The sequence below is a fragment of the Cervus canadensis genome, chromosome 4 (genome assembly GCF_019320065.1).
Source record: "Cervus canadensis isolate Bull #8, Minnesota chromosome 4, ASM1932006v1, whole genome shotgun sequence".
NCBI lineage: Eukaryota > Metazoa > Chordata > Mammalia > Artiodactyla > Cervidae > Cervus > Cervus canadensis.
In genome coordinates, this window is record NC_057389.1 from 57,074,734 (window position 1) to 57,100,586 (window position 25,853).

General features: G+C 32.6%; 1 protein-coding gene and 1 non-coding gene across 7 annotated transcripts in view; both read right to left on the reverse strand.

The window, feature by feature from the left end:
- Nucleotides 1-25,853, reverse strand: part of LOC122439823 (ankyrin repeat and KH domain-containing protein 1) — a 104,807-nt gene that overhangs the window by 40,808 nt on the left and 38,146 nt on the right. For 3 of the 6 annotated variants that reach the window (XM_043465300.1, XM_043465299.1, XM_043465298.1), the window contains exons 7-11: nucleotides 23,811-23,905; nucleotides 19,866-20,103; nucleotides 19,439-19,630; nucleotides 17,525-17,634; nucleotides 7,187-7,243 (exon numbers count right to left, since the gene is read on the reverse strand). In XM_043465300.1, coding sequence (XP_043321235.1) covers nucleotides 7,187-7,243; nucleotides 17,525-17,634; nucleotides 19,439-19,630; nucleotides 19,866-20,103; nucleotides 23,811-23,905 — 692 coding nt within the window. Of the gene's footprint in view, nucleotides 1-7,004; nucleotides 7,244-17,524; nucleotides 17,635-19,438; nucleotides 19,631-19,865; nucleotides 20,104-23,810; nucleotides 23,906-25,853 lie in introns of those variants that run through there. The other 3 variants (XM_043465301.1, XM_043465302.1, XM_043465303.1) reach the window with 2 other exon arrangements.
- LOC122441056 lies at nucleotides 16,384-16,490 on the reverse strand. Its single transcript, XR_006269201.1, has one exon. It is a non-coding gene; the product is annotated as a U6 spliceosomal RNA (small nuclear RNA).

The window sequence follows — 25,853 nt, forward strand, 5'->3', positions numbered from 1 at the left end:
GAATGAATGATAAAACAGCTTCCAACCATTCTTTATTAACTCTAAGGGCCCATGGACAGAGGAGCCTGGAGAGTTGGACATGACTGAGTGACTAACACACACACACACACACACACACACACACACACACACACACACACACACGAAGAATGAATAACTATAGACAATGCCAAAATAATGTGGTTTTAGAATGGATTTTGAACTTAAATTCAAATATAGATAAATGTAATATTCTGGCCATTAACTTCAAACAAAACAGAATACACATGAAGAGCATACTCAGAAAGACACAGAAAGTCATGTCAATACACTATATACTGGAATTCTATCAGCTAAACATTGGAAAAGAAATTCCTCCTTTAGCAACTGCAATTTACCCTCTGTCTCAGGGCCCTTTTCCTTAAGCTGCTATCTCTTCCCTGTAACACTTCTTTGTTAGCTCCTTTTCATCCTTGTTTCAAGCGTCAGTTCCTCAAAGAAGATCATCCTGAACCTTCTTGACTAGATCAATTTTCCTACTATCAACTTATAAAGAGTTCTATGAATTGCTCCTTCATAAGTTCCAAACACATATTAGTTTGGGTAACTATTTGGGTAACATGTCCACCACTAAAATGCAAGCTTCATAAGAACAGCAATCATGTCCATTTCTGCTTACCATTATATACCTAATATCTAAAACAATTAAGTACTTGAATACTGTTTACCAAGAAGGTACCTAAGCATAACTGACCTCTCAAATCTTCCCTCTCATAGAAATGAAGGTTGAAGTTTAAATTTTCTACTAGGTAAATAAGAGAAAGAGAAGTTAACAATAAATTAAAAGTAGTAGCTAAAATTAGATTAAGAAATTGATTATCTACATCAGATGATACATTATTACTAGATCATGGGTGGGCAACACTAATGTCATTTTTCCTTTTTTTTTTTTTTTTTTGCTTTCTTATCTCTTAAGCCTGGCAGTGACACCCATCAATGCAACTAGATCCCATGAATAGTGGCAAAGACAAAAGATTCTGAAAGCCTTATTTAGAACAAACTTTTAATTAACTGTTAATTCTGTATATTTAAAATATTCCCATAGCTGTTAAAAAGAAGAAATCAAAGAGTATAATCCCAAGAGCCTCACCTCAATTTTGAAATTTCAAAATTCAACATACTAATAAAATTTTGGAAATAAAAGGTGTTAAAAGCTTCCTATTTTCCTCCCTATAAATATACATTCATTCCTTTGGTTTTGAACAATTATGTTTGAGGAAACAGCTGATAAGACAATGCTGCAATTTTATAATGGATTTACATTTCTTGTCCTAAAATTAAAAATGTATATCCCACAACATGTATCACTTGACCCAAAATATCTGATCACTAAGTCCTTCTTTTAGGATAGGAATCAAATTTATTTGTAAAGTTGACCCTTGAATAACATGGGGCTTGAACTGTGTGGGTCCATTTATATGTTGATAACTAAGTACTACACTACATGATCTGTGGTTGGTTGAACACACACTACATGATCTGTGGTTGGTTGATCAAAGGGATGCAGAACCCAGAACAACATGGGTAAAGTTACATGCAAATTTTCCACTACACAGGTGGGCATCCCTAACCCCCATGTTGTTAGAAGGTCTGCTGGCTACTTAATGAATAGTACTACTATTCACTTATGAATGTTGGGTTTATTATTTCAGCCAATATTTGTTCAGTATCAATAAAATTTTAGAAAAAAAATCATGATTTTTCCCTGCATAAATATACAAAATTACTTTTCAAGGCTACAAAATTACTTTTCAAGGCTACAAAGTTAGGTATTGTGCAGTTTAACTTTTCTCTTTTTTGAAGAGTAACTAGAAAAATTAAGGGATTATCTATTCTTTGAACATTTGGTAAAGCTCACCGATAAATCCTTCTGGGATGCTCTTACCCTTTTAGGAGATGAGTGGTTTTGAACTATTGACTCAATTTGTAAAATAGTTATTGTTTTATTGAGGTATGTGATTGTAGAACTTCCTTTTTTTGCGCTGCACAATGCAGCTTGCGCGATCCTAGTTCATCAACCAAGGACTGAACCTGGGAACTCAGCAGTGAAAGTGCAGAGTCCTAACCACTGGATCACCAGGGAATTTCCTGGAATCATTTTTGACAATTTATAGAAAAAATCAATGTTCATTTACTTCATCTAAGTATTCAAACTGATTGTTCATACTGCCCTATAAATGGAGTTCTCTACTATATCAAAGTTAAAACTCTATTTAAGTTTATACCATGGATCTGTGCCTTTTGCCCCTTTGAAAAAAGCTGGTCTTATTTAATCTATTTAAGAATTTTTAAAAAATCATCTTTTATTTTGCTGTTTACCCCTATTTTTTAAACTTTTTTTGTGTACTACTCAATATTAACTTTTTTTTTTAACCTTATGTCCTTCCTTCTTTGTGCTGTTGTTCTTTGAGTAGTTTCACTTCCTTTCATTACAGACATACACACACACACACAATTTTCCTTCTAGGGTCCACTTTAGCTGTATCCTCTCTCCCAAGTTTTAATGTGTAGTTTTGGTGATAACAACTAGTTTGTAGTTTTTACTGTGATTGCCTTTTAAACTCATGAATCATGTAAAAGTATTTTTCCTCATTTTCTAAGTGTACGGGATTTTTTAAAAAAAGTTTTATTGTCAATTTGTAATTTTAAAACTACAAAAGATCAGAGAATGTAGTTCATAGGATGAAAAAGTTTGTTTTAAAAACTTTTTTGGTGGCCTATCATGTATCATTTTTATGTATATTCAATGTATTGGAAAATAATATATTCCATATTTATTGGAAACAAAATTATAGCTCTCTTTAAGAACAAACTTGATTTTTCTATTCTTAGCAATTGTTTTATCTGTCAGTTTCATGGAGAAGTGTGGGAAAAAAATCCTATGAGTAGAAATGTAGAACTAATTTTCTTGTAACTGTACTTTTCTATTTTAATTGGAGGGTAGATGTTAGATACTGATAAGTGACTGATTATTATACCAATGGGAGAAGCATTTATTTATCTCTAAGAATAATTTTGGCTTAAAATTCCATTTTGATATTAATATTGTCTTACATAACGTTTTCCATTATCTTGTCAATCTTTCCCTGTTATTTTGCTTTAGTTCTTTCCCCTGAAGACAGAACTTGCTAGATTTTGATTTTGAATCTAATTCAAAATTCTTTGCCCTTTTAACAAATGAGTTGAACAGGTTTGTATTTGTTCTGATTAATAATATATTTTTCTTAGAAAAAAAAAGATTCTTTATTCAGTACCTGATTATTCTCTCCTGAACAACACAAGAATTCTAACATGGTTTTTGAACTTTCTAACATATCCTGCTGAATTACATACTATTTCTGTCTAGATTTTAGCACTACTTTGTTTTTAAGCATAAAAATTTAGGTTTTATACTCACAAATTTGTATTTATAGTTTACCAGCTTCTGTGCTTACCAAGGCTTCTTGCATCCCACACCTTCCTCTGGGGTTCTTTTTTCTTCTTACTGATGTGCATGTATTTTAGTAGTTCTTTTGGCAAGGGTCTGAGGTGGAAAACTCTTTTATTCTTTATAGATCTGAAAATATCTACATCTGAAAATTTAAGTATGTCTTCTTCTTTGGAATGCTAGCAGAGTACAGAATTCTGTATCATGTTATTATCTTCTGATATTTTGAGGATATTATCCTCTGCTGTTTTCTGTAATTACTATTGTTGATGAGGATCTATTGCCAAAAATGTAACTGTTCTTTGAGAATAATTCATTTTTCCTATAATAGCTTTTAAGATTTTTTTTCTTTATCCTTAAAATTCTACAGTTTCATTTGTCCTTCTTAGTGATTTTTTTCAACCAAGGATTCCTGTCAGCCTTCAGTTCTAGAAAATTCTCCATCACTATCTCTTCAAGCAGTTCTTAGTAATTTTTTTCAAAGACTCATGTCAGGTTTCAATTCTAGAAAATTCTCCATCATTATCTCTTCAAGCATTGCCTTTGCTTGCTATTTCTATTTTCTCCTTCAGCAACTTCAAATATATATATGGTAGAGTCTATTTCCTTTCTCTCAATTTCTCTTTTATATTTTCCATCTCTTTATTTTTGTGCTGTATTGTATTTATTTATCATTTGATTCATTAATTCCTTATTCAACTGTCCAACATACTGTTTGTCCTATACATTTTTATTTCCACAATTTTTTTTACTTGAAAGTTTAAGTATTTCATATCTACTTGACCTTAATTCATAATTATCAGCTCCTGTTTCACTGCCTCTCATTATTTTATGGCTATTGTTCTAGTTTAAGCATGTTTAAAATCTCTGATTAAAGTCTTTTATTCAATTTTATTGGGCCTATATTCTCCCAGTTTGCTGTCTGTCTGCTTGCATTTTGACTATCTCTCTTGATGTAGATTTGCTCCTGAGCTTTATAATTTTTCTTATTTGAAAAAGTTCATTTTGCATGGGAGTTGGTTTTTTTTCTTTTATTTCCATTTATAAACTTACCCCTTCTCATCAGATGGTCTGAAAGTTACCTTAGTCTGGTCCGTTTCAGAAGTAGACCTTTACCTGGCTTCTTTTCCCATGAAGTTATTTCTGTTCTTCTTTCTTCTTACTATATCAAATAATTATGTCCTCCAAGTTCTCAGCTACACTGCTGTCTTTGCCTCTTCCCTCTATGAAGAACAATCTGCTAATTTTTAATGGTAATCCTGGGCAGTTGCTTTGAGTTTTTTTCCACCCTGCTTCATAGGCTGGGTAATAATAAGGTACCAGTTTCATGCTTCAATCAAGTAGACTAAATCTATTGGCCTGCTCTATGTGAGATACATTCAGTTCTTATTCCCTTAAAGAAGGTGAAATTCAAGCCCCCAGTTCCCAACTTTTTAGGTTAGTTCTCCTTGAGCCTATAGCTTCAACTGTAGATCCAGAGTCCATTTTTAGGCCATAAAGTTCTTTAACCTTGTTTCTGAGTATAGCTACATATTTTTGGTTTAGTTTGTTTCTCTCCCATATTTTATTTACTGTATCTATGTACTTGACAGAACAGAGAGGTTTCAAAGTATATTAAGAGACTTTACCCTCTCAAAGGGAAGTTATTTGTTACTTGTATTTAAACAAATTTGAGACAGGATTCATTCACTATACAATGAACTAGAAGGAAAGAACTTGGCCTTTAAAAAAAAATTATAAGGAGTTTTGTGTATTGCACAGATAGTTTAGAGATCAAGAAAAAATTGATAAAAGCTTTCCAGCTTTAAGTAGTAAAATCTTAAAATATGTATATGTTATTCCTTAATGAAAAGTTATTTAAAAACTGGGAGGTCCTATTTAGTTTATTAAGGTAAACTAATCACTAATAGTTAAAATATATTGATAATTAGAACTTACAAGCCTGCTACACTTTTGTTCATAAAAAAGGTACTGCAAAGTTTTGGTTCTGATGCATAAATACTATGAGAAAAAAGGTATAAGTTTTTTCTACTTGGCTTTAGATAACAAAAAATTTAGATTAAGGTTTTTTTTCTTTAAAATAAGTCAATTTCCTTTAAAACCACAGTCCAGGGCACCCAAGGTATTTGTCGAAGATTGTCACTATATCACAGAGGCAGTGCTTCTTGCAGTTGAAGGAGGACAATGTCTTGGGGTAAGGACCAGAATCAGAGGGGAGGAGAAGGAAACTTGTTTTATACTATGTACGTACTAACGGCTTCTTACATCTCCCTTAGTGAATATGCTCTTCCAACCTACTACTCTGTATATTAATCATTACCTTAGCAATTTGTTACTGATCAGATTCACATCCCTCAATAGAACTGAGATGGAGAAAGATTAAGAGGCACCATATTGGGGGTTTGTATTTAGCTCAGTTAGTATTTAACAAAGACCAAAACCAAGTTCATTCAGTTTGGATGGGGGAAGGATGATGATAAAGCAAAGATGAGAACAAAACTCAACAATGATGCAGAATAATCTACAGACTCTACAGTATAGACAGCAGAGTCTCTACAATACAGACAGCAGTGTCTCAAAGTATGGAATATAAAGGACTTATGAGAATCTCCTGGTATACCATCTAAAGTGCAGACTCCCCATTTCAGATCTGCTGAATCTGAACCTCTAAAAGGAGGACTGCAAACCTAATTTTAAAAATTATCCTCCAATAAATAATAATGAAAATCCCAAGTCTTAAGACTTATAGCTAGAGATATATTTATAATCACATCTCCTTTAACAAATACAGGGAGAAAGAAATAACTTTATGTGAACTAACACTCAGTTTTACATTCTTGACAGGAGCCAGAGTTACTACATAAACTGAGCAAAAGTTTACATTTTCACGTAATATTTTGTGAAAGAAATTTATTTACTTTATTCCAAATACAATGACTATATAACAACTTCTTGTTCCAAAGCCAATAAAGGTGATCCTTAATAAGCATTATGATTAAAAGTGGCTTGATACTGAAAATTTTATTTTAGATGGCCTAAATTGTGATGCAATCACAACTTATTCTTAATTTAAAAATTAAGCACTGCTGCTGAGTATAAACAAATCTCCCTGAATTATAATGGTTATTAAATTTGCTTGACTTTTAAAACCATTAGGGCAAAAATTCCACATGTTTTTTTTTTTTCAAAAGAAAAGAAATGTTTGTTTATAAACAACAATTTTAGAATGAGGCTACATGAGAGGCTATTAAGAAGAAAATTTTAATTTTACAGAAATTAGGGCATCAGCTAGTAAATGTGTCACTATTTTTTCTTGTTGTTGTTTGAAGATTATATAACAAATAATCCACTGTATCACTCTAAATCTGAGTTTCAGACTTTTGTTGAACAAAGTTGAATACAAAGGGCTTTATGACTGAGGGGTATCTTAACTCTCTCCATAAAGGAGAATGCAAAAGAACTATCTGAATAGGAAAAACTATTTTCACCTAAGAGGTTTTTTAGGAATACCACATAAAAGAATACTAAGGAAGCAAACTACTAGTAATATAAATCTCTTTTTATTGGAACTTCATAATCTTTTTCAATCGAAGAGTATTTCCTTTGTCACCCAGCAGGGTCCTGGAACTTCTTGGCTGGAATTCAGATATCCAGAGTTCTGGTTACCTACATCATCTATTCTTTATGTAGTAGCTTACAAGCATCAAAGGCCACCCTCACCTGATGCTTGGCCGGATCTATGCCCTCCAAAATAGTCTTCATGTCCTCCTGCTTGTCCTGTGAAAGGAAAAAGAAGAACTCACGGATCTTATTCCAAAAATGAAAATCACATTTGGCCATGAAGACCTTGTGACTGGTACTTCAGGTGCTGGGCTTTGTTAACTCAGGATCTTCAACTAAAAAGATTCCCATCTGTAGAGACCATAATCTCATGAACAGAGTATGATTTCTTTAAGAGCATGATAATATGGTCTCTACCAATATAATTTCAACATAAACCTTAACATATGCAGACATAATTCTGCTAAATGTTTAGAACTCATGCCTTTGTCTCCAAATACAACTGAAACCACAGGAAAAAAAGAGCAGTATCTTAATATCTAACCAAGGAAAATAATTAAATTGAAAGATCTGTGAATATCAGAAACTGAGAGAAAGAGTAGGGAAAATATTGTAAGATGATTAAATAGTTCTGTAGTACCTCCTCTTCCCATTATAAATGCAGTTAGTGCTCACACTTCAACTAAAACAGGAGACTTGAAAGAACCTGAGAGATGGAATATCTGTATTTTCTCTAGATCTAGACTCCAGACAGGGAGAAAGTTCTTGCAGATGAGACAGGAAGATAGCTGAAGAAACAGCAAGGAGCACTGCCATCACCGACCAGGGTCAACTATATCTCCAAATAAAAGAAATGTGGCCTAGAGAAATCTTCACTCTAAGTTACTCCTACCTGCTACCCGGGAAGACATGCTTACCTAAGAAGGTGCAAGCTCCTATGGCAAAGATTTAGTGAGAAAATATTCTGAGACAACTATATGATATGAAGAAGTTGACTATTAAAGCTCACTTGTTCTTCCTTTCTCATCCCCATATGAGTTTCAACAAAAACAAGTCCCATTCAAATATGAATAGATAAGCACAAAGTATCCAACACAAAACATATTAAGAAGTTCCTATAAAAACAGAAAGAAAATTTAAGCCAAATATTCCCTTATACTTTCAAAAAATTAAAGGGAATACAAATGCTTTAAATAGTGGAACAAAGTGATATAACAGCAAGAGGAAATTTAAAAGTGAGTTGGAAGAGCAGAAGATACAAAGTAGTGAGGAAACCATGAAAATCACATTAGAAGCAGCAACAACTTTACAGAAAAAATAGGGCCCTGATGGATGGTCCCTATTAAGAAAGAATACAAAGGGAAAAAAAAAGAAGTGAAAAGAATCAGACATAAAGATAATACAAATAAGGGAGATTCAACATATGGATAATAAATGTCCCAGGAGAAAAAAGAACAGAAAAAGAAGTGTTCAAGGTTGTACTAGAAGAAAACTGGAGAAGGATGATAAGGAAGAGAAAAAAAGAAAAGGAGAAAGGAAAGAGGATGAACTAAAATCTTCAAATAGAAAGCATTCACGGTTTTCCAGGAAAAACTATTAAAAAATAATATACACTAGGATACATCCTGGGGAAATCATAAAGGTTTAATATAATGAAAGAATCTTATGATAATCCAGGCAGAAAAGAAGTCGCTTACACACACTTACATACACTGGGGAATATTCTAGCAGGCTTTTGCAATATTTAGTACCAGAAGATAATAGAACAGAGGGCTTAGAATTTTGAGAGGAAAAAAACCAGTGATTCAATAATTCTATATATAGCTACCTGGTGGCTCAGTGGTAAAGAATCCGCTGCCAATGCAGGAGACACACAAGACGCGAGTTTGAACCCTGGATTGGGAAGAGATTCCCTGGAGGAGGAAATGGCAACCCACTCTAGTATTCTTGCCTGGGAAATTCCATGGACAGAGAAGCCTGGTGGGCAATAATCCATGGGGTCACAAAGAGTCAGACACAACTTAGTGACTGAGCATGCACACACACACACGTTCATTTATAAATACAACAAACAGTAGTCTTAAAAATGCAAGCACCTGTAAACTCCTTTTTTTGGTGGAGGAGAGTAAATTCAAAACAAAATACCAATATCAGCCAGCCAAAACTTGAGTCAAGTTCAGGAAATCAGGATTTTAGAATCTATATAACATGAAAGACTAGTAAGGTAAACACTGAATCCACCTAAATATACAATTAAACAAATTTGAGAAATAGGGTCATAAAATAGAACATAAATGTTGTAAAATCGTAACAATGTAAAAATAAAATAACTCATGAGAATTCTGTGATGTAAGACACAATCTCTTCTTCAGAACGGAGTTAATAAATATTATCTAAATATTAGATTTTTTAAAAAGAAAGTAACAAAACATTTCAAAATTTGCATTTGTACATGATGTCTGAATACTTCTCCAAGAAGTAACTTTATATCTGTGTTTTATATAGCTCACCAAAACTTTGGGAGCAATTAATGAGCAGCTAATAGGGCTACTTGGAATACTGTGATTCTTTAAGATAAAAGAAATATGGGGGCTATGATCAGACATTAGAAAATTAAATTATAAAAAAAGGAAGGAAGGATGACAGAAGATATGTAACTCATTTTAATGAGAATTAAGAATCAGGAGACCTCGATTGCTAATTGAAGTGCAGATTGGTTCAGCATTTTTGAACAATTTAGCAGCAGCTATCACATTTCTAGATGTGGACCCTCTGATAACCAGCAATTCTACTTCTAGGAATTTATCCCTATAGATGAACAGTGTATGTGATAACAAATCTATTCATATAAAAAAGAGATACAGCCCACAAACACAGGATATATACATGCTTGGGTGTACAGAAATATCTAGAAAGACACACAACATACTGCTTAAGTTAAAAAAAATTTTTTTATGAAGATTTCTATTTTGTAAGATTTAATATAGATAACAAACTGATCTTTCAAAATTTTTGTCTTTTAGGATAAGTCCATATCAAATCTTAATTTCCAGAAGTAAGAACCAGAGGGTGCCAATATATCCACATTCAAAATACCCAGTTTCCATTAGTTCAACTATTCTAGGAAAACCTCCCTCACAGTTCATTTGGCTGGTAGAATACAGTCCAAGAAAAGCCAACAGAGGTCAGAGAGCTTACTTTCTATGGTGAGGGAGGAAAATCAGTGACAGATCACCACAATATATTCAAGGGGCCCAATTTACTCAGTGCAAAAGTGCTTCAATTTTTATTCCAATGTTAAAAATAATAAATCTTAAAAGCTATGATCAACTCTACAGAGAAAATCAGTATAGTAAAAACCAAAATTCTATTCAAGTAAGGAATTATACAAAGCACTAAGCATTAGAGTATGTATTTCTTTCAATATGTGACTTTTCATCATATCTATATAAAATATCTCCAGAAGAATAGAAGGAAAGAACAACACTGATTGCCAATAGAGAGGAAAACTGGGTGCCCATGGGACACTTTAAAACTTTACAAATTTTGAACCATGTAAAGGCATTACCTATTTAAAAAATAAGAAAAACTACAACTAATTTGCATAGGACAACTATTATTCAATATGGCAAAGATGCAGAATTAGCAACACTGTGTACCTACTACACTTCTTTAGGTTGGTTCTACTTATTTTCTTTGATACTGCACCTACAGCAGATTATGAACATAAAGAAAGAAACCATGTCCTATTTTGTCCCTGGAAAAACTTGTCTTCCACCCTTACTTTCAAGATGGTGAACATCTTGAAGCAAAACAGTATTTCTAAATTCCTAGCCACTGAATATTACCTGTGTATACTTGAAAGCCAAAGCTGAAAAAACCATCTTAAAGAAATTTTGAAAAGTTTGAAGCCATATAAAGATGAGAAGAGGAAATAACAAAAGTTTATTCTGCTACTTGAAATAAAATTTAACTGAAGGAAAAGAAGAATAAATTCTTAATTGAACAATTCCAAAGATAACTGGAGAGATTTTATTCTTAAGGAAACAATTCACTTAAAAATTCATGTCAAGGAAACTCTTCCTACTTCTTTGACAGTATTTAAATAGGAAAAAATATTGATAGTAAAAAGATACAGTGGAAGACATAATGATTTAGCATTGTATTGCCAAATAATCTTTACTGGGGTGGCCTTGCTGAGTTACTGTATTTTCTGGGGATTGGTAACTTTTATCTATTAAAATATTTTATAATAAGCTAAACTGCTAACTATTAATTATAAATACCATCCAAAATTAATTTAATACATTTAATATACACACAGATTTCAAGAGAGAGAATCATTTGTGTAACACATCACTGCTATTAATGATGAGTCACAACTAAAATTTCATTTTCTTCAAGAATCCCATAGCACTTCACACATTCTTGGGCTAAGCACTCCTCTAGTCCATTCAATACCTCCATACAAGTAGCTGCTTAACTTGTTCTTTAAAAAACATAAAATTAAATTTCTTAACACACACCACTAAAGATCTTCTGGTCCAAACCCCTCATAAAAAAAAGGAAAAGGGGGAGAAGAGGAGAAAAAAAGAAAAAAAGCCTAGGGAGTCTCAGTGATTTGCTAGCACATTCAGCAGAACCAAAGAAAGAATATTTACATGACTTGGGTAAAATAGTCCAGAAAATAATACTACATTTCATTTTACAGATTAAATTACTGAGGCAACTATTTACTTAAAGATCAGAGGTTTGATGGCTATAATGAAAATTTAGGTCTTGTCTAATGTTCAGTAGCATCTCTAATGTAGAGTTCTTTCTAAATAACCTAAGTGTAGTCTTTGTCACTCATTAGCTCTCCATTCAGATGTAGGATTACCGGGTGCTTTCTGCAGGTACTTCTACCTTTTAGTTGATTTACTTTCAAATAGCAATGAAGGCCTGTAACATGCTAAAATAGATCATAAAAAATCTTTATATGAATACAACTAGAATGTATTTACCTTCTCTGATATCTATGTCAGTTGTTTATTGTGGGAAATACTACTTGAGTTCCTCTTTTAAAATGAAAGGCCAAGGAGCTGGAGACACAGAAGAAATACTAATTTATATATCACTCTCCCTTTCCAAATTTAGCTTTGTTGCATGAAGGAAATTCTGTAGATGACAGGTATTTCTTTTATGTTAACAAATGTATCAAAGTTTTAGTGTTGAAATTAACATGCCATGATGAAAACAGAAAGATTCCACTATCTTCACAAATGATTTGAAAAACACCACCAAGATCAATGGAACTCTGTACTGACTTTAACTTATAAGTAAGTACTGGGAATGTATTATACAATATAGTAAATATAATTCACACTGTATGTTATATATTAAAGCTGTTAAGAGAGCAAATCCTAATAGATCTCATAACAAGAAATAATTTTTTTTCTATTTCTTTAACTTTGTGTCTACATGAGATGGAGAAGGGCATGGCAACCCACTCTAGTATTCTAGCCTGAGAATCCCATGGACAGAGAAACCTGGTGTGCTATGGTCCATAGGGTCGCAAAGAGTTGGACACAAGTGAAGTGACTTAGCACACACAGTATATGAGATGATAAATGCTCAGTAATTTATTATGATAATCCCAACTTAAATTTGTATAATGCTGTATGTCAAATATATCTTAATAAACCTGGAATTAAAAAATTTTTTAAATAAAACACAACAAAAACTATATATTTAAATCTCTCTCTCACTTAAAAACAGGAAAACAAAACAATGCTGACATGTTAACCAACACAGTGCTGCCACCTAAACATACTATCATTAGGGCCTTTGTAAACTCTGACCTGATGCAGTCATCTTTCATAGACATGGAGCAACTCTATAACAATAAAATCATTGGACATGGAAGCCAGGAAAACAAAGATAACAAAGTAAGTCAAGATTAAAAGCAAGCAAGCCAAAAAAAGAGAAAGAAGCAGAGTAGTGCTTTACAATCCAAATTATACTGTTGAATAGTTCATGCAAATTCTCCATCTTGAACATAAAATAGTGGGAAAAAAAAAAAGTAATAGTGAACAGGGAGCTAAAGGACTGTGGTAAAAGAAGTCAAGCCATGTAAGTGCTTTAGCTGAAGTAAGCTATCAAGATACAAACAAGAATGAAACATTAAAACCATGTCTTCTGGTCTAAAAACCAGTAAATAGGGAGAAAGGCCTAGAGTAATAATTATACAGGACACCAGGATAGCGAATCAAAGACTATGGAACTGAATCAACTTCAGTTTTTGTTTTTCTAATACTGTAGATGTTGATTTTATTTTCTTTTTAATTTTTGGCAGCACAGCTGTGGGATCTTAGTTCCCCAATCAGGAATGAAACCTGTCCGTGTATGCTCCCTGCAGTGGAAGCATGGTCTTAACCACAGGACCTCCAGGGAAGTCCCTCAACTTCAGTTTTGAAATGGTATTTATTGGTTATTTTTGGCCAAGTAATTGAGTAGCAAATTTGTAAGGACACTGATAGTATATTTCTTTTCCGAGAAACAAGATTAGTTTTCAAAGGCAGGTATCTTCTCTTTTTTTAAAAAATTCCTTTTAGATTTTAAATATATTACAGAATGCTAATGCTTTTTAATAAAAACTTTCTTACAATGGATTTACCTCATATTATACCTGTCATTATATCAAATACTAAAAACAAATTTGGGCCCAATAAAAGATGCTGTGCTGAGAAAGTAAGCACATAAAGGAATACTATCTTTCAATATACAATGATTCCCATTACAGTGGTAACAAGAGGTGCAAATAGCAGGAAGATATGGATTAGGTGATTTGTTAAAGGCTCTCTGCTTATTGAGTAGTTAAAATGATTCTGCATGTTAATAGGGAGAATTTTCAAAAAACTCTGCAATTAATGGACAGTTTTTATTTCATTTAATTTTTGATTTCTAAAAGGAACATTTTAAATGGCTTACTTAAGACTACTAATCTCATTCAAAGGTTTTTAATAATGGGACTATCGACATCTATGTAATTATTACAAAGTTAGATAAGTTACATATCAATTCATAATCTTCTAAATATGATGGACATTCAGTGGTTTTTCTTTTACTAAAAATATCTATAAATACTTTTTCATTTTAAATATTTTTAAAACAAGAAAAAACGAAATCTCAAATAACTAAGATTCAAATGAGAACATGCACGTATTTTGAGGATCTACCTGAAAATACTCAAGTATACCATCAGTTCTGGCTGAAGATTTTTTAAAAAGCATTAAGTAAGAAACTGTCTAGATTTCCTTTAAAACTAAGTTCCAAAGTATACCTCCTACACAAGTAGAATGAAAAGCCTTAAAAACTCTCAGTTTCATCTCAGAAAACAATAAAAGGAATTCAAATTGTTGCATTACATTTTTATAACACTATAATTACCATCCTGATTCTGGTACAGAATATTTTAAAGAATGAGAGACAACGGCTTTTAAGCTCCTTTAAAAAACACAGAATAACAAAGCTTTGAATTGTGGCAAAAGTTAAGCTCTAAAAATCTGAGAAAACATGAGGTTAGTCCAGATTGTGTTTCAAAGACTGAACTGTGAGTTCTTATTTAAAACTGAAGGTAAAAATAGTTACCCGCAAAATGAAGATTCTAAAAAAAATACTATTTAACTTAAAGAACTACCAAACCTAGACATCGAGAACACATCTATGGGATCCAGAAATGTTAAACATCTCTACTCCATGCAATGGGAGTATAGAGTTTTTCCAATTCCAATCCACAGTTCTAAACAGATACTAGGAGATGACAGAAAAGAATGAAGGACAAGAAAGATGCTGCCTTTTTAGGTCCAGTTAGCAAGAATTATCAGTCATTTTTTCCTCAGGATTCAAGGACTGATCTGCCTGCTTTATTCACTTCTTGTTTTTCAGTAGGTCGTTCGTTGCCCACCTCTGGCTTACAGTAAATCCTGAAATTATTTAAAGGTTTTAAATATCAAACTTACTATACTTTTCCATACTTTCCACACTTTCTATAAAGAACAAGAATTGCTTTTTACAATCAGGAAAATAATATTAAAATTGAAATATCTCTCCCCAGACAGCAAAAGCAGGAAACAGGAATACATTTTTTTAAATGGAAAATTATATATGAAATAATTCAAAAGTAGAAAAAAGGAAAAAGTTATGCATATGAAATTATTAGATATAATAATTTACAACAGTGAAATATAAAAAGTAAAAGTTCAATAATAAGTGAATGATGATGGCTCATCAACTTGATGGAATATTATGCATAAGTTATAAACAGAGAATATGTAGCAATAAGGAAAAGATTATGATGGAACACACAGCTGGAAATTATAATGTAATTATACTTACATATAAATATGAATACAAGATGGTTTACAAAATAGAAAACAATTATGTTAGAATAACAGCATTACAATCTCTGTACTTAAGATAAATATTTATCTAAGCCATTTTTTAATCTTATATTTTGAATGTAAAACAATATGACAAATGAAAATCTATCTGCTTGTTGAATGAAATTCTTCTAAGGAACTTTAATCACAAGCAACTGAATGAATTACAGAAGACTGTAAGACATTTAAAAATATTTCATAACAAATTTTTAACTGTCAAAATCAGTAAGTTTTGCTTTACTTTATACTGCATTTAACAGGTAATTTTTCTTTTTCCTATTTAACATTTTTTGAAGAACTCCTAGCAAACAAGTTAAGGAAGTGACTTTGCTATGGAAAAATGAAAGAATAATGAATTTTATAAGAATTCAGAGGATAAGAATCTTAAATTTGCTTATAATATCTAAGTTTTTATGCTCTATCCTATTTATTTCAAGTGATTAAATACTTCAATTCTTTTTTTTTTTTTTTCTTTTTAAAAGTTACTTTTATTTTTTTATTTTTTTTAATTTTTTTATTAGTTGGAGGCTAATTACTTCACAACATTTCAGTGGGTTTTGTCATACATTGATATGAATCAGCCATAGATTTACACTTATTCCCCATCCCGATCCCCCTCCCATCTCCCTCTCCACCCGATTCCTCTGGGTCTTCCCAGTGCACCAGGCCCGAACACTTGTCTCATGCATCCCACCTGGGCTGGTGATCTGTTTCACCATAGATAGTATACATGCTGTTCTTTTGAAGCATCCCACCCTCACCTTCTCCCAGAGAGTTCAAAAGTCTGTTCTGTATTTCTGTGTCTCTTTTTCTGTTTTGCATATAGGGTTATCGTTACCATCTTTCTAAATGCCATACATATGTGTTAGTATGCTGTAATGTTCTTTATCTTTCTGGCTTACTTCACTCTGTATAAGGGGCTCCAGTTTCATCCATAAAAATATGGAACGCTTCACGAATTTGCGTGTCATCCTTGCGCAGGGGCCATGCTAATCTTCTCTGATTCGTTCCAATTTTAGTATATGTGCTGCCGAAGCGAGCACAATACTTCAATTCTTAATTTTTATAGATGACCCAGAGCAACTCTTAAGGAAGGCAGAAGATTAAGATCTATTTAATATACCTGTCATAATTTTCAAACACAAAAATTACACCTCTTAGCAATTCTATCTGGCAGAACCTCATGAATGAGAATGAATGCTAGTGTTCATTCCCATATTTAATAGTAGTAGAAATCATGATAAACAAATAGCATAATTACATTATATACTTATTTTAGTTAGTAATTATTTTCCAACAATGTGCTGAGGGATTTTGGGAGGAACTGCTGTTACAAGAAATGGATTAAAAGACAATACTTAGAAAGTTTTCTCTATATAAGGGAAATTAGTAAATTTGATTGCCTACAACATTTTTAACTATGTATGCCTCACATAGATTTTTTAAAAATACATAAAGGAATTGTGAAAGAAACTCTAGAAAGCAGTTTAAAATACTCTCTCAAAAAGCAAACATTTCAGCAAGAAGTATAAACCTTCAAGTGGATATTATTTTACAATTTCCCATAGTTGTAAGGATTATTACACTCACGAACCTGCCATCTAATTTGAAACTTTAAAAAGCCAAAATAAAAGATATTAAAAGAATAGAAAAAGAATGAAATGGTGTAATAATGTTGTTAGGAAGATGACAGTAGCTGTATTTTAAATGTCTAACTAATTAGAAAAACAAAAGAAAAGTACTTAGTGATTTGAAAGGTTATTCTATTCTATAAACGTATCATTGCATTTATATATCTCATACAGGGCAGTTAAAAAGGTTCAGGAATGTTAAATAGGACTGGAGTGAGAGGAAGAAAGAAATAAATGGTTTTACCTAGAAAAAAACAGTATGCCCTTTTAAAAATTATTTTCAAATACATTTAATAAATGCAACAGCTAAGAACAAGTAGCCAGATTTTCAAGTTATTTTATATAAAGCATGCAAACTATTAATCTGCTTTACTAGTGTTTTCTAAATGTTAAAAATAAAGGAATTAACATTCATACAAAAATATGTGAAATTAAAAATCTCTTACTAAATCGGCCCCTGCTTGAAGTAAAACATCTGCAACATCCGTGTGTCCATTTTCACAAGCGTAGGTTAAAGCCGTGTCTCCTGTTGCTGTTGTAGCATGAACATTAGCACCTGGCAAGCAAAAAAAATTACTTAATTTTATAATTTGGTGAAACTCATAAACTCTAAATATGAAAACATCAGAATATATTTTAAGAATCCTAATTTTCCTTTAAATATGCTTTGAAAAAATGCTTTTAGCCATAAAGAAACTAAACAACTAAAAACTATAATAGTCTGTCTATATACCCCCAGTAAGATATACTCTAAGAAATAAAAGAGCTACTAAAACAAAAAATATCAGTTTTCAGAAATCATATTGGCAGTTTTAGTTTCTTCTGAGACAATTTTATGAATACTTTTTATGATTACATAAAATGTGATTCTCAAGCCACAAGACAGTTTCAGAAACAACCCACTTCAAATTAGCAAAAGTAGCTAAATGTGAGAATTAATGGTGACATGATAGAAAAGACAGTGTCGTGAGCTCTAAGTTTGAATATTGGCCCTGTCACTTATTAGCTTGATTTGCTTAGAGAAGCTATCCAGACAATGACTGTACATTGTTTCTATATCTATAAGACGTGTGTGTGCAGTGGTCAATGGTAATTAATAGAGATAACACATGAGCTGAGCAGAATGTCTAGTATCCAGTGATTTCTTAGTTAACATTATTTATTCCTTTTTTTAAAACTCCCTTAACAGTACCATGACTACTTAGAGGGATATGGGAAGAATGAAGACTGGTGAAGAAAGACTCTTGAATAGGACACAGACCATTACAGAAAATAATGAGAGAACAGTAACTGAAAAATATACATACATATACTATCTATAGCAAATAATAATTTTTGAGCCAAGGAAGAGGTCAGCTTGTATGGTTGGTTTGTGCAATGGTTCAAAATCTAAACAATCATTCAAACCATTAATGATCTGGATTAATAAATTATCTTAATAATAATTCAAAAGAAAAATTGATGCTGGTTATAATCAAATTAACAGTGAAAGCCCAAAAAGGATCAATAAAGTTTTGCTAATATTTCATTTCCCTTTATACATTAATTTCCTTATACATCAAATTTTAAACAATTTATTAGACATGGATTAAAAAAATCTGTATTACTTTCAAAGGAAATATAAAGGCTTATATCTGCCTGGATCGATTTTTTCATATATTCTTAACTTGCTCTATATAAAACTATATGTAAAAACACTGATTTCTTACTACTGCTTCATAATATATAAAGCACAAATATTTCTGCCAAAAAAAATTTCCACTTTTTCATTCATTTTTTTTTGAGAAGTAGGAAATGTTAAGAAATGACATTATCAAATGTTATAGAGGTTATCAAATTAAAACCTCTATGTCATCCCTATATTCTCTTACTGAAAGACTGTAGAAGGAGCTAATTTCTCCCCTTCAGAAACTACAAATCATTCAATGGAAAGAGAAGGCCAACGGGAAGTCTTACCATCACTAAGCAAACATTAACTACTTTATAAAACTTGTTTTTTTAATTTTTTTTTATTTTTTATTTTTTTAAAAAAGACATTTTTGGAGACTTAAAAGCCTAAGATGAGAGTTAAATTGTGGAGCTATTTTTCAGCCTTTGTAGAAATGAAAAAAATAAGAGTTAATTGTTAAAGTTATGAAAAGCAATATAAAATTCTTTCTCTAAAAGGCGTCTTTATTTTTATTTTTTTTTAGTTCTACCAGTTTATTGTTACCAACCCATCTCCCTCCACCCTCGTGCACACATGCCCAGTCATGGACTGCAGCCCGCCAGGTTCCTCTTTCCATGGACTTTCCCAGGCAAGAATACTGGAGTGGGTTGCCATTTCCTTCTCCATAAAAGGCATTTTTAAAGCCACATACCAGCAGCCAGTAAGTATTTAACCAACTCCAGGTGTCCCTCCTGAGAAGCCTCCATCAGAGGTGTGGAGCAGCCAAGTTCTATGTCAGCCCCTGCCTTAATCAGGAAGTCTGCAACTTCAGAAAAACCTCCACAGCAAGCCAACGTCAGAGCTGTTTCTTGGGTTTCTTCTGTCTGAGCATTTATATTTGCTCCTGGGGAAAGCATAAAAATAGATAAAACTATAGTTACAAAAGACTTACAATAAAGTGTTCTGATTTCTGATAATTATCTCTTATTTTTTCTGTTTCTGGTGTTCCACCCAGGGTGTTGAAAACTTATTTTATCATCAATGCAAACAATATCTTAGTTGTAATAAACTTCAGGGATACTGACACAAAAATTCAAAGGAAATTGATTTTTTTAATTAAAGAAGTAGAACTATTTTACCTTGTGCTAAGAGTAGTGCCACCATCTCTTCATGTCCCTCCCGAGCAGCTTCCATCAAAGGAGTATATCCTTCATCATTAACTTCTTCCAGATTTGCTCCCCTTTCAATAAGTAGAGCTGCCAATTCAACATGTCCTCCACAGGCAGCCAGCGTTAACGGCGACTCGAATGAATCTGCAGGCATATTCACTTGAGCACCACTATCCAAAAGCAAACGTGCTACCTCTACATGTCCATCCTGCAGATTTTCAGAAGTAAAACAAGAAGAAAGGAATTTTTGTTTTGATATTTTTTAAGTGGGAGAAGAAAAGCTACAGATTGTGGAAAGACAGGAGGGAAGAAAAGGAGAGGCAGCTTAGATGCATATATATTATCATACCCATCTGAGAAGTTTTTAAATCTGTCTTATCAAAAGTCCATTAAAATTATTTTACCTTACTTCAGAGTAAGCCCCAAAATCTCCACAAGAATCAGACTTGGTACATACAGTTACAATTTCAAGTAATTTTTAATTTCTACATTCTCTGAAGTTCAAAAAACTATTAAATCCATAGTCAACAGTAACTCAAAATAAAATAATTACTATTTATACTACAGCCAGGGTCAAATATAGCTATAGCCTCAAACTTAAGGGTCATGTTTAAGTGTAGAAATTGTGTTAGATCTATTTAAGAAACAAAGACCGAGGGAAAAATAACAACAAATTCTGTGAAGTCATTACCACTTGGGATTATATCACCAAGGTAAATCCCTGTGGACTGATACTATCCTATATTTTTTCTCATCACTAGCTTGTTGTAATAAGGCAAAGAATTTTACAAAGATGCAAAATATTTACTCACTTGTAAATAATTTTACCATGAGCCCATCTGCATAGACAGGCAATTAACAAAATATTCTCATGGAGGTATTCATTCTACCCCTTTATCATCATAAATACATTTCTTTAGTTTCAAATTCTTTGCTTCAAAATTTTATGGGTCTTAACTCCTGTGGCAAATGAAGACAGAGCTGGTATGTTGTTCTTTATTTTAAAAAATGACCCAAATATCTCTAATGGTAAGTAAAGAGAGTAGAAAAATAAGGTTTTATAAGGTTGCGAAACTCTTTTACTGAAGAACTAATGAAAAAAACCTTAAATATTAGGTTTCAGTATCTACCTAGAGTTTTATTATACTTAACTGAATAAGTTAGTTATAATCACTTTAGCTTTAATGTGAACAAATACTTCACGTTAAAATAAAACACATTTTTACCAAATTACTATATTGAGTTATTCCGTGTCTGAAATATACACCTAATTTAAAAGAAAATAAGGGTTTATGAGTGTCCACAAATCTGGGAACTACTATTGCACCCAGCTTCTTTAGGTTCCCAAGAAACTGTTTTGTATGAATTTAATTTTTGAAGATTCTTTGTATATTCTGCTAACACATCTAGAGCACAGACCTTAACAGAGAAATTGTGCTAAGAACTTTTTAAATATTAATGAACAGTATTATTTCTAACAAAGGAAAAAAGAATACGAAAATAAAATTAAAAAAGAATAATCCACGCTTAAAAAAAAAAAATTGACCATATTTTACTGTACCGTTCAGCAGCACTAAATACATTCACATTGTTATGCAACTCTCATCATCATCTATCTCCCAAATTTTTCAATTTCCTAACATAAAACTCTGTCCCCATTAAATACTAAGTCCCCATTCCTCCACCCACCTCCCCCAGGCCCCAGGACATCTAACAACGTACTAAAAATAATCAATTCTTGGGCTTCCTTGATGGCTCAGTGGTAAAGAATCCACCTGCCAATGCAGGAGACATGAGTTCAATGCCTAGTCTGGGACGATCCCACATGCCAGAGCAACTAAGTCCATGTGCCACAACTACTGAGCTTGTGCTCTAGAGCTGAGGAGCCACAAGTACTGAAGCCAGCGTGCCTGAGAGCCCATGTTCTGCAACAAGAGAAGCCACAACAATGAGAAGCCCACGCACTGCAACTACAGAGTAGCTCCTGCTCGCCTCAACTAGAGAAAAAGCCCGTGCAGCACTGAAGACCCAGAGCAACCAAAAATAAATAAATAAATAAAATAATAATAAATCCACTCTTAAAGGCCCAATATCATTATCAGATTTTTTTTTTTTTATTCTAAGAATTCAGTCTTAGCCATGAGCAGTAGCTGGGATTGGACTTACCCTCCTATCACAAACAACTATAAAAACTGGGATAAAACTACTAGAGGCACTGGACAGCAACCAAGCTAGGGTTAAGAGTTATAATCACTGAAAGAAGGAAGCATATGAGATAAGTGCTACATTCACTGTAACTTCTTCTCTTTAGGCATCTTCCAAACCATGGCCCAAAGAAATAAAGCGTAAACAAAGAGTGAACATCTTTAGGACCAAAGAGCTAAGGATCTAGGAGTAAAAGTGATGCTGCAATAAATTAAGCCTCAATAGGATCAGGGTGATTCACTGGTAATTTAAGTACCTGATAGAACAGAATGTAACAGCCTTAAAAGAGGGACAGGATAATCCAGAGCCTTGAAAAGGGATCATCTACAGCATATGGTTTACAGTAAAAAACAATTAGACATATCAAGAAACAAGAAAAGGTGATAGACCTCAAGAAATAAAATAATAAAAATTGACCCAGAATTGAATCAGATATACGAGATAGAAGAAAAGAACTTCAAAACAACTACTACACTGCCTGTGTGCAGCAATGCTAACTCAGTGCAGCCAAAAATAAATAAATAAAATTTAAAAAGAATAGAAAAACAGAGAAAAATCAGTGAAACCAAAAACAAGACTCATCATTAAGTTCATACGTAATCTAAAGGAACCCTGAATAGCCAAAACCAACTTGAAAAAGAAAAACAAAGCTGGAAGACTCATACTTCCTGATGTCAAAACTTAAACAAAGCTACAATAATTACAGCTTTGTGGTTCTGACTTAAAGACAAACATACAGGCCAGTGAAACAGAATAGAGAGACTAGAAATAAACCTTGCATGTATAATCAAATAATTTTTGATAAGAGTGTCAAGATGATTCAAATGGGAAAAGTCATTCTTTCTAACTTCGATGCTGGGAAAACCAGATAGTCACATGCATAAGCATGAAATTTAACACTTAACCTAATACCATATACAAAAATTCACTCAAAATGGATTAAAAACCTAAATAAAAGAGCTAAAACTATAAAACTTTTAGAAGAAAACACAGGACTAATGCTTCATGAAACTGGATTTGGCAATGACTTCTTGGATATGGTATCAAAGGCACAGGAAACAACAACAAAAATAGATGAAATGGACTTTTGAAAAACAAACCATGAAAAAATAAATAATGTAAAGTAATTAGCCTTCAACTAATAAAAATAAATGAAAAAAAAAAAACCAACAAAAGCACAACTTTTGTGTACAAAAGGACACTATGAACAGAGTAAAAGGGCAGTCCATGAAATGAGAGAAAATATTTATCATATATCTGATAAGGAATTAAGATCCAGACAATATAAAGAACTTCTAATACTCATCAACCAAAAACAAGCTAATTCAAGAATGACAAAGGATTTGAATAGACATTTCTCTAGAAGATATACTGCCATGGAAAACAGTATGGTGGTGGTAATCCTCTTAATTATATTTATGATATGTGTATTTTACCATGATGAAACAGTTGGGAAGAAAATAAAAGTACATGAGTGTGCTGGAAATAACACAGCTAAGCTTGCCTTTTGTATGATTTCCTACATCAGTAGATTTACTATGAAAAGCTAAACACTGCACACATCCCTTTCAGTTCCTAAAAATGTACAAAATTTTCAGATTCTTCACCATCTCATAATAATTTTTCCAAAAAATAGTAGTAATTCTCAAAGGCTTAAATACATATATGACCCTTTCGTCCCATATAATCTCAAGTGCAATTTAAAATTACCATGCAAGCCTCCATTAAGGCAGTGTGCATCTCATCTGTTTTGTGCTCTTGATCTGCACCAGCATCAAGCAGAAAGCGAACCATGTCCAAATGGCCTTAAAAAAAGAAGAAAACAAATTTTAAAACTATATTTCTCAAGAACTATCAATTTAATATATAAGTATTAAAATTGGAAATATTTTTCTTTCAGATGTCTATACAAAAATTTATAAGAGAACTTATTTTGCATTCAATAAATCAACAACAATTTTACAAAGCCAATCCAAAATAGTAAGCAGGCTCTCATCAAGGTCTTATCTAGGTTTTAAAGATCAAATTAGTCCAAAGCACATTAATTCAAGCTAGGTAAAGCAATAAAATGGTAATACTTATACTTTAATCTATATAAACTATAAATCAAAACACTGAAATAAAACAGAATGCCAAGTAAAGTATGTTTGGATCATATTTTTCAGAAAAAAAGCTTTAAAATAATAACCATAAACTCACTGTGGCAATGAGCAGGCACAGAAAACTCCATTTAAAATAATTTCAACCTTCTTGACACATTTAGTATACAAAAAGCCTTAATAGTCAATAAGAAAAAGACAAACACTCCAGTAGAAAAATGGATGAAGGACATGAAATGGCAATTCAAAAAAAAGAAATGAAAATGAATATTAAACTGATGAAAAATATATTAAACCTTCCTACTAAACAAATGCAAATTAAAATGAGACACCATTTTTTTACTATCAAAATGGCAAATATTAAAAAGAATGATAATACCCAGTGTTGGTGAGGGTGTAGGGTGGGGTAAAGGGCACTCTCAAACACTGCTGGTGGGAGTGTAAATTGGTTCAACCTTTCTAGAAGGCAATTTGGCAATATGTATCAAAAGCCTTAAAAATGTCCATACCCTTTGACCCAGCAATTCCACTTCCAGGAATTTATCCTAAGGAAATAATCAGAGATTAGGCAAAGATGTCTGCACAAGGATGTTATCACAGTGTTTTTAATAATAGTGAAAAACTGGGAACAATTCAAGTGTCCAACAATAGGCAATTATGGTGCATCCATTTGATGTATTTGGCAGAGATTGCTAATTCCCTACCCAATATCCATTCTTTCATTTTCATCCTGATTTCAACTCAGTGGCAACATGCCTGACTAAAAGACTACATTTTCCAGCCTCCCTTGCTGCTATGTGTAGCCAATGAGATGCAGGAGGGACTTACAAGGCAGAACTTCCAGGAAGACTCCTTAAGGGTAGCTTACTAAGTTGGAAGGCATTCCTCATTTTGCCCTTACCCTCTGCATCCTTCCTACAATATGGATTGCTGGAGCCCTAGCTACCATCTTTGAGCATAGATAATAGGTAACCTTGAAAATAGAAACCACATACTAGGATGGTGGAGCAGAAAACCAGAATGCTGATATCTTAATAAAAATGGAACTGCCTTTTTAGTTCTAGATAGCCTATTTTTGTAACTTTTTAAATTTTTTTTAATCCACGCTGCTTGCAGGATCCTAGCTCTCCCACCAGGGATCGAACTTGGCATTCGGCAGTGAAAGCATGGAGTCCTAACCACTGGACTGTCAGAGAATTCCCAGAATTGTTTTATATAAATGAGAATAAGCTTCTCTTTTGTTCAAATCACTATTAATTTAGGTTTTGTAATGAAAGCAGCCAAATCTACCCCTAATTAAAAGAGTGAAATACCATGTGAATATCAAAAGTTGTACTACAAAAATACTTATTAAGATGGGGAAGTGTTCGTGATGTATTGCTAAATAAAATAAGCAGACTATAAAATAGTGTTAGAGTATGGCCATTTAGTTTTTAAAATGTATATATACATTTTGACCTGTGGACAATGTGGAGGGTTAGGGTACAGTCAAAAATCCACATCACAGTTGGCCCTCTGTATCCATGGTTCCATATCCGAGGATTCAACCAGCTTTGAACTGTTTAGTACTACAGTACATACTTATTGAAAAAAATCCATATGTAAGTGAACCTGCGCAGTTCAAACCCATGTTTTAAGAGTCAAGTGTGTATAC